Here is a 14111-nt window from a genome sequence, read left to right as displayed (position 1 = left end):
CAGAGAAGGTAAATTATGCAACAAGCTTTAATCATAGCACTAATAACAGAGAAGGCAAGCCACATTTTATCATATACCCCAAAAGAAGGTCTATTTGCTACATTTCAGCCAACCACAGAGAACTTACCTTTCATTGTAATGACAGATTATATAATAAATCTAGTTATAAACAGCAGCTCAAAAAACCAGAACAGAAGCAATCCTTACTTATTTCCCAAGGTCTAGCCTCCAGCATTAAGATGATGAAGACAAAATACTAGCCAAAGCGTGCCACCTCACCTTTCTAATAGTATTTATTATGAAAGATGTTGATTCCACCTCTGTTACCTTGAATAACTCTCTACAGATCAATAGTTATGTGAATGGGGTTTCCTTATAGGTATGTGAATGTTTTGTTTCTTTTTAGTTAGAAAATTTGGGACCCACCTGGTTCCGAGATGGAAGTTGTAGTAAGACTAGGAACAATAGGAACAAATTAACTTATGGCCATTGCAGGCTTTTTACTCTTGTATCACAGCTTTTCTTAAATACTTGCTCCTAGCAGCGATGAGACCTGTGGATGGGCTTCATCCAAACTGGATCCTTTAGGAGGGAACCCACTCTCAGCATCGTGTACAATCTGCCCTCTGGGCAACACCACCATAATGAAAATGAAAAATGAATAACAAACAAAAAAGTCAGAAACATAAAAAATAAACATCACATTTATTTAAATAAAAATATACACACAGTGTACAATGGACATGGCTTACAGACAGCAATGAAATAAAAATGCTAAATCCTGAAATAGAAAAAAGAGTTGAATTGCTATAGTTGTGCTTCGTTTCTCTGAACAATCACATACTATGAAGTCCTGTAATGTTACTTATACATAGCCTCATGTGCTCCAGAGTGTGAGACAGGAACATTACAAGGAACAGCTACACGAAATGAGAACAAGTACCAAAGTAATTTGGGATTTTAGAAATTGTAAAGTCGGACTGTTCATAAGCAAAACAGAAGTGCTGAAAACTTTTGAAGTACTTTGCATGCACGGAACGAGTACAAAACACCACTGCCAATAGTTACAGATCTAAGTTAAGAGCAGCATGGTCCAAATCTCACCACTCCAGACTCCACAGATCCAGGGCGCTCTATTATCACAGTCAGGTTTCCACCATAACTCTTTCTCCCTGTCAGCACGCAAACCCCATACTTTATGTTTCAGCTCTTTGAAATATGGATACATTGGTTCACAAGTGTTCTCCATTTTATTTATTCTGATGTATTAAGCTTCATGCTTATTTGAGCAAATGCAAGTTTTTAATCTTGGATCATGAGTATCATGCTGAAATTCATTGTTGTTATGTTATATTATTCAGCAGACGCTATGAGAAAAAGAGCAAATAAATGTTTGAGTGCTGCAGAGTGTAAGCTGAATGCTTTGGCAACACAACAGTTGATGTGTTACTAAGGAAAAATGTTCTAAAGACTGAAGTCTGGGATTTTTTTTTCCTTTTTGCTTTACAAAAACATTTGTGTGTGTGGTTTTTTTTTAAACATGCAATTTACAAGGTAGTTTTGTGTTTTGAAGAACAGTAAATTATTTCAAAGCTCTCTGATTGTGAACATTTGTTTTTAAGCTTCAAATAAGTGAAAAGCAAGATGCAAATTCATGTCTCATGGCATCACCTGTACAGCACACTTCTTTACAATACAAAACCCCCATAAATATAGATATCAGTGCTTTCAAGTTTACAACATAGCCAACTGAAAAAATATACATTAAAGACTGTTAACTGATTAGATACATTATTTCATGCAAGTAATTTTTCTGCATAGTTTTAAATGCAATTTATTTATTACACTTGTTGATGTTCAGCACATTTTCTGCTTTTTTTAAGTGGACCATAGGATTTCCTGGAAAATGTGTTTAAACTAGAAATAAAAATTAGCTTATTTTCTGAAGCTCTTTATAGGCATATTATACAGTGGGCTTCAAAATGATATGGTGCACTTCTTTATACCTAAATTACTCATGATGATTTATAATATCATTACAATGCATTTCACTGCAAATAAGTGCATTTTCATCAGGACTGAATGATTTAGACACAGAAAGTGTTTGTTAATTTCCTTATTTCACTTACGTAATGCCAAAATTCAGACAGTACAAAAATCAACATTGCAAAGGACTTCATTAAGGCTCTTTCTCGGTTCATATTTTGTTTCAGCTGTCCTCCTACATTATTTGTTCTTTATGACACATACATTGCTAGTACTCCATCAAAATACACAGCTTCACATACACAAAAATCAGATAACATAATTAAAAATTCCCGTTTCCTAGTTGCTCCATAAAAGCCAAAGTACAAACATTAACAAGAATGTATTTCAAATTCCCCAAAAGAAGACTTCAGAAAAAAAAGACTTGCCTCCTTAATAATGTCAGGCCTATGCATGTTATGTATTATAACAGTATTAATCTCTGAGAAAAAAATTACTTTAACCTTCTGTTCCTTATTTTTTTTTAGGTATTTTATACCAGCTCTCTACTTAGACACTGGTCTGTGGTACAAAACCCCCATATAAGCACATAATGTATTGTACAAATAGTCAAAGCTAGAAGCCCTTATTTCAGGATTCCTTGATGCAGATCCTGACGACCTTATTTCTACAAATAATGTCCTCTGTAAGACAGGAATTGGCTTTAGATGCCAGCTATATTTCTGAATGTTCATCTTCTAGCCCTTGAGAACTGCCCTCCCCTCAAAGCAGCTTATTTTATGCCTTACAAAAGTTTTAAGAGAGAAGATATAGAACATTTTTCTGTGCATCCGCCATCAAAATCATTATGCTTCCCATAACCCTTTGCAAAACAAATTGTGTAGCTTGCTCATAAAAATTCATTTGCTTAATTTTGCTCCTTTGATATTCACAGTGAACTACAAGGATATGTGCAAGACCTTTGGGATAATTTAACTCCTCTGTTAGGTATTCAAACAATGCACAGGGTTTGAAGCAGCTTCTACAAAGAGTAAATGTACTCCAAGTAATGTAACTATCAACCTGCAGCAAAACCCTCTTTGTTTCTTCATAAAAGGCAAACCAGAAAAAACACTAGTTTTGAGTCCATGCTTAGCTGACACATCAGCTTTGATGATGCAGCCTTTGCCGGTACAGTAGCCCACTGAAGGCAATGACCAAACAAGGAATCATTTGAGCCTGTTTCAGTACTGAAGCAACACAGCTCTTCAAGCAGGCTTGCAACCACACCACCGGGTTTTACAACGGTCTTGTATCCTACAAAAAGATGTTCCAATCAAAAAACTAGCTTGAAAAAGTTCAGCCTTATTGAGCACAAAACTCAGCCTACTCTTCTGTAATGGCCCAAGCTCAATGAAGTTTCACTGCAGCACACTGATGTGGGTTTTGGTTTTTCTTCTCAATTATCTTTAACAAATAACAGATTATTTAATTTTACAAAATCATACTGGGATTGGCTGCTAAAACAAAAAGTATAGTAATCCAATGCCTATTTTGCCTTCATCAAAAAAGTGGCTTTGACATGGAAAACATTTTCAATATAAAAGTAACGTGATAGTGACAGTGGCAATTTAGAACCCAAGTAGGATTGAAATGCTGAGAGGAGATCTTGGAAGACTATTTGCCTGATAAGAAAGTCTATAGAATTTCATATTTTGAACTTGAAAGAATGTCCACGGGACTAAGATAAGGAATTATAGGAACCTATAGTACCACCAGTGAATACCATCCCCACGTAGACTTTTACAGATTGTTTCAGAATAACTGTAGGAAGGGCAGCATTCTCTGTCATACTTCTGTGGGATTAGTTCAGAGGTGCATGAGGAGTTTATCACTATTTCTAAACTGTACATGTAGGGGTTTTTTAAGCTAATGATAAACGTGGCAGATACCGAGGGCTAGTGCGGCAGTCTGACAGAACAAAACATCACTTTCCTAGGCAGATTTATGTTCTATAAATCCACAAAAAAGTTTTGTACAGAACAGCTCTGTTACAGTTAAAGACTCAAACACAAATTTATGCAAGCATTCAACCCACCCAATGAGTAATACCCACTTCTACTGGTACACACCAGGAAAAAATCAAGGCATTATATTCTCATCTACCTGAGCTCATCTGTGATGCAATGCTAACTCTTCTGACATCTATTGCTGAAGTAATACATACCAGAAGGACAAATAAGTCATTCATGATAGCACATAACTGAAATAAACAACAAATGTACCAAAACACTATTTAAATTACCTACTTTACTTTCAAAAAAAGTTTGAATTAGTTAGATAAATATGTTGTATAGGTGAATTCCTGGCTTCACTGAAGTACATGATCATTGGGAATGAGGATTTCTCTAAGGCCCAAAGCCTGATCTTGCAAATACACAAGATGGGTTTAATTTTATTCACACAATAGATCATTTCCATGCAATCACCCAATTAGAGTTTTCAGAATCAGGCTCTTAAATATGTATTTTCATTAGTATAGTTACAGATTTATACCAAGTCATGGGCTTATGGATTAAAAAGAACAAATTGTAACTCATGGTGCATCAAGGTTTCTTTGACTTTCATAGGAGTAAGCAAACATTAACTTCTTTATCCATGGCAATTACAGATGCTCAAATTCCTAGTGCAGTTTCATTAGGATAAAATTCTCACACTTCTGCTCTAGATATTTTTTTCTCAAAATGAATGCATTACATAAAGGTCAGTAACCAGTGAATACTTGAGGTTTTTAAACTGTATTACTCACTGGGAGGCAGAAGGCGGCAATAAATAGATACAATTAGAAAACACAAATGTTCTTTACAAGACAAATTTCAGGACTAACACAAGCTGGCAGAAGCATTAACATTCATTTTTAAAGCTGATAGTTCTTCATCGTAGAGTGTCTACACACAGCATTACAAATTTGATATAAATCAGCTGCAGTGGCTAACTAGCCCTAATACAGTAGGTTACTCGTAATATTTATCTTAGGCTCTGTAATAACATACATGTTTTTATAGCCTAAAGATACTTTAAGTCCTCTATATACAACTTATTTTCCCTACCACTAAAGAAAATTTAGTTCTAAGGGTTTACAAAAGATGGGAGTATGACAGGTCAGGTTCAGGTCACCTTACTTGAAGAATTAATTCCCCTGATTTCAACGTGATTTATGTGAAAGTGAAGTGAAATAAGGGGTATTTGACTGTGGTACAGAAAGCCAAGAATGACACATCCAAATGAACTGCAAAGAATCAGAATGGAATTACTGATATTACAGGCTTTAATTACTAAAAACATATTATGAAGTTACCATTCTTATGTAAAGAAGCTAAATACAACTACCAAAATCATATTTAGCCCAGGTATTAACATGAGCATCTTTCATAAACACTTCTGTGAAGGATTTAATTGTTAGTGATCAAGACCTCAGTGCTATGCTGGCACCAGAAAAAACTATTTCCAGCAGTAAGAGACCCCTTATATCAAATCTCAGGTTTTGGTTTGGAGTCTGAATGCCACCTTCCAGATGGCTAACCTCAGTTCCTACAGCAAACGACATCTCCCTTCTTAATCTTTGATCAAACAACCCAGATAACTAATTCCAGCTGGCTTATGAGTCACTAAGCTTCAACTTCACAAAGAACAGTTGAATATATTTGGTTTTGAGATTATCCAGTCCATTGCTTTTTCATGATATTTTATTCCATAAAAACTAACCGGACTTATTTTAATGTAAAACGATAAAACCTGATAAAAATAATACCTCATCTGGTTACACATTCCCAATTAATAAGTCATAAACAGTGAGTTTTATATTCACTAATTAGCGTGATGTATGTTCCTGATTACACTTTTGTTAAACTTAGGTGTCAGCTTTTCCATATGTCCCTTCTGGAGGTCTGTAGTACTTTGGGAAAGCCATCAGCTGTATCATGTTGAATGCATACTTTCTGCATTTGACATTCTTCAGTACATTCTCTATGCGGCATCCTTCTCTAGTGAAAGGGGGAAAAAGTACAACTTCATGAAACACAGAATAAATAAATATGCTTTATTTGTTCATTGCAGAGTTTCAGCAACAGTTGAAGTAAAAATAACAAAGATTCAACTCTACATTTTTGTTCTCCACAAGTGATGATACATCTTACAAAATTAAATCCAAGGCCAGGCCCAGTACAGTTATTGCCCTCAGAAATAGGTGATAAGATTTTTTCCCCCCTAATATATTTGTCCTTGAGGTTTAAAGTTTAGTTTAAAAAAATTAAATACTTTAATGATACATTTTGTTCTAATTCCAGAAATATATTTGCCTTTTAAACCTTCTCATACTTTTTTTCCAAATTGTTTGCTATATACGTGAGAGTACACTTTGCTCTAAAAATGCGTATTCTAGGAATAAGGCATTTTATTAAGTCTGGCCCTAGAGATCTGCGAATGAAAGTTTCATCTCTGCTTCATTTCCCATATGTTCAGCTTTGCAATGAAAAAAAAGAGAGAATGGCTTTTCAAACAGCCCAATCCAACTCTCTGCTTTATAAAGGAAGGATGTTTGTTCACATACAGTACAAAAGTCACAAGTGCCAAAGTGGTGCATCAAGACATAAACAGGACTTTGTTAAAAAGAATATAAAAGTGTCTTGAAAGCAAAAGAAACTAAAGCAACAATTACAAACAGGTTAATTTCATTACAAAACAGAACTTACTCTATTCCATTTAGTTACTTGACCAAAGAGGGTTAGTTGTAGCAAAGAAATAATCATTAGTTAAACAAAAAAAGATCCCATCAGCTAGTAACAATGAAAATAACACAATGGAAGTTAAGTCTCACAAACCACAACCCCGTAATATTTATCTAGGGGTTAGTTCGCTCTGTGCAATTTTTTTTTTTTTTTTTTTTATTTGTCAGACTAATTACTCTGGAAAGAGGGGTTCAAGCATTCAGGATTCCACATCTTCTTGTATACAGTGACAGCATTGTAAGTGGGCTTTCTTTGAGCTAATTACAGTGGGAAAACTTTACCATGAACAGAAAGAGCAAATCAATTCACTCAATGCATAGTATACTTCTTAGAGTTCAGAAAAAAATGATCAAAACATAGTACATTTCAGACATTTGTATCTTAAGGATGAATCCTTGGGGTCTGAGATTGTAGAAATATTACAGCATAATTCCTTTTTCTAAAGTTAATTTGTTGCTGTTTGTAGAAAAGAAAGGAACACAAGTGAAGTTTATTGATATTTGGCTAATAGCAAAGCAAGACTTAAAATAAGCCACACAACCAGCAAGTGTGAGCTGACAAGCAGCAAGGCGACAGGATAGAAGTGTCGAGAAGTTGGCTTGTTATCAGTTAGACAGCCTGTTTCGGGATCATCCGATTCATTCAGTGCTCCCTGGGTTTGTCTGCTGTTAAACAGGGGAAGTTAGGAACAAATAGAAGAGCATTTAAACAGCAAAGAAAGCCAACACGTAGGTATTTTGACAAAGTGAAACTATATAGTAATTTCGATGAAATAGATATATGCTAAGTACTTCCAATATCTTTATTGTGTTCTACAGCTGACACGAGAAGCACGATGACTAGGTGGCTGCTGTTAAGCTTTCTAGGTGTCTCAGAGCAGCGTTCATAAGTTAATGTTAAATAACTTATGAGATGAACTATACTATCACTAAAATGAACACGCACACCGAACAGAAATGAAATTAAGTTTAAAAAAAAAATAAATTAAGGAAGCAAAGAAAAAAGATCACAAATATGTCACAATGCAACACTGACAAAATAGTGTCTCCATGGTGTTCACAGGCTTTTCAGTCCTGCTTCACTATCTATTAGGAAATATATAGGCAGAAATAGAAAGGGCACATACTCTTTTTGGAATTAACAACTATTCTAAAATAGTTTTAAATAACGGTAAATTGACTCCTTCAAAAATTCATCAGTGCTAGTGACTCAGTTTTGAAGTCAACATCAGTTTGTTTTCTTTAAAGGCTCACACCTACACTCCTGTAAGAAAATTACCTGTATCTTGTTCAGTCAACTCAGCTAGGCACTAATCTGCTAACAGCAAAGTGCTACTGAACCACTGTAAGCTGCGTGGTCACTTTTCTACCAGAGCAGCAGGGATATTTAAATATCACTGCCAATCTTTCCTATTGTAGTCTTGGTAGCTTCTCTACAATTAGAATTATGCATATTTCAACTATATGTCTTAAATCCCTTTGAACTTAATTTTATTTGCATACACTCAGGAGACCTGTTTGTGGACTTCCTTTAGGCAGTAAGGACTAATATTTTTATTTTTCTATTTACTATGAATATTCTGGGATGAAAAGATAACTCACTGTTTTTCTCTGTGGATTTAAGAATATACAAATATATCAGATTACAGCATAGCGCTTTTTCAGAAGCACATGTCCCAGATATGCTGTTTTTTCAAGAACGAAAAAGCTGGCAGGCCATAAAGAGGCTGTAGGACAGTAAAGGCAGTATCACAGATCCCCAGGTAAAATGAGAAGAGTACATCAAAGACAGCAGCAGTCACTTCATCTACAGAAAGCCTGCCTTTCTGACTCGCGCGTTAAAAGACAACGTTGAGCTTCTTGAGCTTGGATAGCAAGAGAGGTGCAAGAACTGCATTTAAAGGTGGGATCCTAGGAACAGGGCTGCAAAAAAAACATTCCTTGCATGATTTTCCTTTTAAAAAAGCCTTCCATAGGTTGTTTTTAATGTCTTTCTTTGCTTTGAATATTCAATCTGTATGTCACACTAATAATAGAGGACAACCCATACTATTTTAAATAGCAAAATAAAGATAAAAAATAAAATCCCTAACACTTGAATCTAGGTCAAAAAAAAAAATTGGTGTCAGTGCGTCTGCTGCTTTTGGTTTACAGTTTTCAAGTGTCCATGGATAGAACTTGGACAGACCTCAAACAGCATTTTAGACAAAATCATCTCAGAAACTGTCAAGGAATGAATCTGTCTGGTATGCTGACTTTGTCAACACTGTGGCTTACGCTGAAAGAAATAATTCTGTATTCCGTATCAAGACCACTCCAGTTAATGCCTTTGCCCAAGGGTCCACCCCCAGACCTTTCTTCCTCTTCTGCTCACAGTGATAACGTTACCCTTCGTGATCAGTTGCGAGGACTAACTGTATTACTCTGATAATTTTCTCCTTTATTGTGTATTTCAACTTTTGAAACACGCTGCTTGCTGTTTTTCCTTTTCTTAATCTCTACAGGACCCCACAAGTCTGCCTCTTTCATATTTTTGCGCCATCCCCTCAGCCCTCTTCTACTCTTCCAGGTAAGCCTGCTGGTTTCAGCTTACCCCCATTACGCCCACAACTGAGAGCTCTAGCTCATCGCTCAGAGCCCCACGCACGGCCACCACATTAGCCACTGTTCAGTACTTCATTCTGGAGAGCCTTAGCTTTGCACGCCAATGGTTTATTCTAAGCAGGCTGAGTTACTTGCAGGTTGCCCCAACAGGGATGAACCCTCCTATTTCTGTGGTGTGCCTTGTTCTGTTTTGCTCCACGTCTCATTGACAGACTGACTGTCTTTTATCTGTTGCTACAAGTCCCATTAGCATCGGTGAGATTTATGCAGATGCAATGATGGAAATAAGAGATAAAAGCCATTTGTTCTTTCTTTCTTTTTTTTTTTTTTTTTTTTCAATAGAAAAGCCTACAGTACACTTATTCTTTGATATGCTGAAAAGAATGATCAGTGTCTTTCAACATAAGAAGTCCTATCTTCCTGCCAGGAAAACCACAGTGAACAGCTGATGCACAGGGACTTCTGTTCCACAAATTAGTCACATCACTCTATGCATGATTCAATAAGACATCCTCAAAATAGAGCAAGAGGATCTAAGTCCATTATTAGCTACCTAAGAACAGGCTGAGCAGAATACCTAAACACGCTTTTAATTTAAGAGGAATATTTGATCACGGTCAGATGCCTTGCTAAGCTCTGCTAATGCTTTTCAATGCACTGCAGTGACAATGTCTTCTAACACATCTTAAAGTGTTCTCCGCAGTGACTAATGTATCTAGTTAAACAAAGCGAGGCCCTACACCCTGCTGTCAGCGGCATGACAACACTGCTTCCCCTGGCTCATCAAAACCTGTACAAGTATTACTGCAAACAGCATGAATGCAGCTGCTGCCATGTCAGCTGGATTTATTTGGTTTCTGACTGACACTCATCACAACCAGAACAGAATGACGGCTGACCCTATTATAGCGTGAAGGTACAGCCATCGTTTTGGATGTTCTCTCCATCACAAACTAACGGCTCTGAACTCACACCAAAGGAAAGGAAGATGAATCCCAAAATACCCAGCAAGTTTTTAGTTCACACACGCAATTTTAAGGGGAATAGTGAAAGCTTCTAAATCCATAACATCTGGGGTCACGAACACCCCTCTAACCTATAGTAATATTTTTATTCATTTACTTTCAAGTTGTTCATTTGAGGCTTACAACACAGCAGAATACATCTTAAGAGCCAAGGGTGCTGTAAGTTTAATGACGATATAACCATTTCAGTCTGTCTTCTACCCCACTTGCTGTTTTATCATCTTAAACTCCTATTGGGATAATGCTGCATGCCTATCAAATGAGACAAAGGCAAAACAGCAGGTATTTTCTGTTGTTTTTAAATTCAGATGACAGATCGTTCGAACCTCTAAGCAGTGGAGCAGAGACAATGAAATGGTGTAAGGAAGAAGCCTCTCAAGAGCCCTTATAAAGTCAAGCACACATCCGAGGGCACAGTCTGGCTTTTGATTATAAGTCACACTGACATCCCCGTGCAAGGTTTTTGCAGATGTATTTTAACACTTTGGATATATGCTTCTCTTGTTAGAACTTTTCCAGCTCCAGCTATTAATGATACTGGAAATGCTATGTTGTCCTAAAGCAGTGCTTCACGTAGAATAGATAGGCAGCTTTCTATCAATGCAAGGATCCCGTGTGCTAGCAGTGACTTCAGTCTGAATTCACGTCTTACAGCACGCGTACTTTGGGGGAATTTTCCTTTTTTTTGCAGACAGACTCAAGCAAGCAGTTTCTGGGCCTACTGGGTTTTTCTTGTCAAACTCCAGTGCTGACACAGAAAAATGGCAAAAGTGAGATGCTTCTTTTTAATCCCTTCCAACAATAGCAGCACAGATGTTTCTGCAAATAGAAGGGATTGCTAACAGTTCTCTATGTTACACAATTTTGCTTACTTACCTGTTTTTTTATTCAAGACTATCACAATCCAGAACTTCTAAGAAGCAGCTTCTCTAAAGAGTGTTTTCAGCCCTCTCAAAGATTTTAAGCAGAATACTGTCTTGGAGAGAAAGCAGCTTTATTTCTACGTTAACACATTACTGTGATTCACCAAAATGCTTCAAAGAAAAATCAACTGTTTCAACATGCAGCACTACAGTTCTAGATGGTCGCCTTGACTTTTTCAAAGGGGAAAGATGAGATTCTTGTGAACATCTCCTGGCCGTTATAAAGATGCTGTACTATTAGATCTAGAAGAGTAAAACATGACTCAGAAGGACATAAATAGATCTCAGCCTAGTCCTGGAGGATTGCTGAATCAGAGCAGAACTCAGATAAAATATATAAAGGAATATTGTGTAACAACCTTTTATGTTGAAAGATCAAGTTGATACAATGAAACCTCCAACAATTTGTAAAAAAAAATATAAAAATGTTTCTGCATTGTTTCAAAATGGAAAACATAGGAAGGGAACCATCAGAGAAATTCTTCTGTATCAATGATCTTTACAATAATTCTTTTTCTGATGCATATTGTTGTCACTAACAAACAATTTGTTCCTCAAATCTAGATGGCATTAAATAAAGTCAAAGATGCTAGAAATCAATTTTTGCTGCTTATGTGTTCCTATAATCTCTAATCTGGTCCAAAACAAACAACTGGCATTACTGAAATTGTCAAGCAGTCTCAGATCTAAGAATACTGATGAATTCAGTCAGTGATTTGGAGACAGCTGATGTTTAAACACATACCAACAATACAAACAATCTGTTTATCAGATTGTCATACTAATGCCTCTCTTTTTGTTTTTCCTTTTGTACTGCAACTTTTTTTCCTTATTCTTTTTGCTTTTGCCAGCACCCTCTATGTCCCTATTCCTTTCTTCTCTCCCTTGTTTAGTTAAAACACATTACTTTTCTAATGCCATTGTTTAGGAAATAAAAAAGAGAGCACATCATATAACATGAAGCTTGTCCACTGAGTTTGACCAAGCAGTAGATTCATGATTTAGCCACCTAGATCTTGAAAAACAGTTGATACGCAGTAATTCAGTTTTTTGTGCTCAAAACTATAGCACTGTATATGGGTTGGTTCTCAGTCTGTCCAGAGAAAAAGATTCCATTTTGAGGAGCTGGTCAGAAACAGCAGGGTACTGGAGGCTCAGCGATGGTCACGGTACAGATTTAAACAGCACAATGGTTCAGTAAAGAGCAACAGATTATTCAACACACTATCTTGCAGAAGAACTTAATAGGAGGCAAGCAGACACTTGGTCTTACACTCCCACAACAACATCCAGGAAAATCCTGTTATTTTATGCTATCACACTGATAGACACAGATTCTTTGGAAGAAATGGTGAAGACAAAATTAAATTTAAACAGTTGCTCTCTTTCCCTCTGTTAAGTATGTGTTCTCATTGCAGTCAAACTAACTTTAAATGTCCAAAGTTCCGACCAATTTCATCAGCTTAGCTATTCTTGAATTTCCAGGGGCAAGTGCAAGAGAGGCACACCCTGCACCTGCAGGCAATAAACCAGTACAGCTCACTCCTGCTTTGGGCTATGGAAACATCTCCCTGCAATCCTGCTCTGCGGCATCTTTTCTGAAAGATGCGGAGTCTTACAGATTGAACCGGGTATTCACAATTCGTTATCTGATCGTGTGTCCTCTCTAGATTAAGATAAGGACATTTAGTTAACTCTGAGACAAAATTTAGAAACATATCCATACTTTAAAAAAAAAAAAAAGGCATAAAAGCATGTGCTCATCTATTGTTTACTAGCGTGCAATGATAAAACATCACAGCATCATTTGTTTGTTCACACGATTACAATTTCATAATAACAAGAATTGTTCCCAAGTTAGATATTCTGTTATTTGCCAAAACTTGCGAATTTAGCTAGAGCTTGACTGTTGTTTGGCAAACAATACATTTCCTGAAAATACAGCACAGGTTAACCAGGACCTATTCATAACATCAGACCACACCTGGCAGTTTCAGCCCAAGAAGGAGGAAAGTTTAAGAGAAATATTTTGACTTCTTGTTTATGAAAGCAATTTTTGTTTCAATATTTTCCTACACTAGAGAAAGTCAGAGAGAAAATGCTGAAATATTAAATGCTAGGTTACACAGTTTTAGTTTGTCTAGATAGCATTTCAGACAGATGTGAAAAACAAAAATTTCCAAATTGGTTCATTCTGTCTCAGCATTTTTGGCTCACCACAGAGCAAACCCCCTACTGTTTGTCCATGTTTACTTTTAACATAGCAGAAGAATAACTCTGAAGAATAGACGAAAGGGCAGCTTCAAGCTTTATATCTAATATGCACAAAACATATGCTATTTGATAATATACATCTCCATCAGTGTTAATCCCAGAACTTCAGAAATCTCTGCTGATTGCAGAAGAGTGAATATTTTTATTTGTGACTGATAAAGAACACCTGCAAGAATGTTTTTCTCTCGCAACATTAAAGAGTAACTATGTGGTAAAATAGTAACATTGACAAAATTGATACAGTGAAACATAACAAAAATAAACAAAAGATTCCAGTTAGAATCACAAACCATTTTCCTCACTGCTGCTTTCAAGACACCTACGCTAGCAGTTTAAATCCACACTCAGCAGTTCCCCACTGCTGCAGCTGAACAGCAAAACCAAGTTGACGTTCTGTGCCTATGTCCCCTTGTCTGCCAAAAGAGATTGCCGACCAGAGGCTGCCACACAGGAACAGTCCCTTGGTCATGCCAGCTCCCCAGCTGCCTGGGAGCCACCCAGGAGAGTGCTAAAATCTGCCAAAATAATACCAGG

General features: G+C 36.6%; 1 protein-coding gene across 3 annotated transcripts in view; it reads right to left on the bottom strand.

Annotated features, from left to right (window-relative positions):
* Window positions 1–686: 686 nt before the first annotated feature.
* INPP4B (inositol polyphosphate-4-phosphatase type II B) overlaps window positions 687–14111 on the bottom strand; it is a 213017-nt gene continuing 199592 nt past the window's right edge. Inside the window, exon 23 of one of the 3 annotated variants that reach the window (XM_056362789.1) lies at window positions 687–6008. In XM_056362789.1, coding sequence (XP_056218764.1) covers window positions 5876–6008 — 133 coding nt within the window. In that variant the 3' untranslated portion in view covers window positions 687–5875. The other 2 variants (XM_056362797.1, XM_056362787.1) reach the window with 2 other exon arrangements.

Source organism: Falco biarmicus, chromosome 1 (genome assembly GCF_023638135.1).
Source record: "Falco biarmicus isolate bFalBia1 chromosome 1, bFalBia1.pri, whole genome shotgun sequence".
NCBI lineage: Eukaryota > Metazoa > Chordata > Aves > Falconiformes > Falconidae > Falco > Falco biarmicus.
This window is presented reverse-complemented; position numbering and strand designations above follow the sequence as displayed.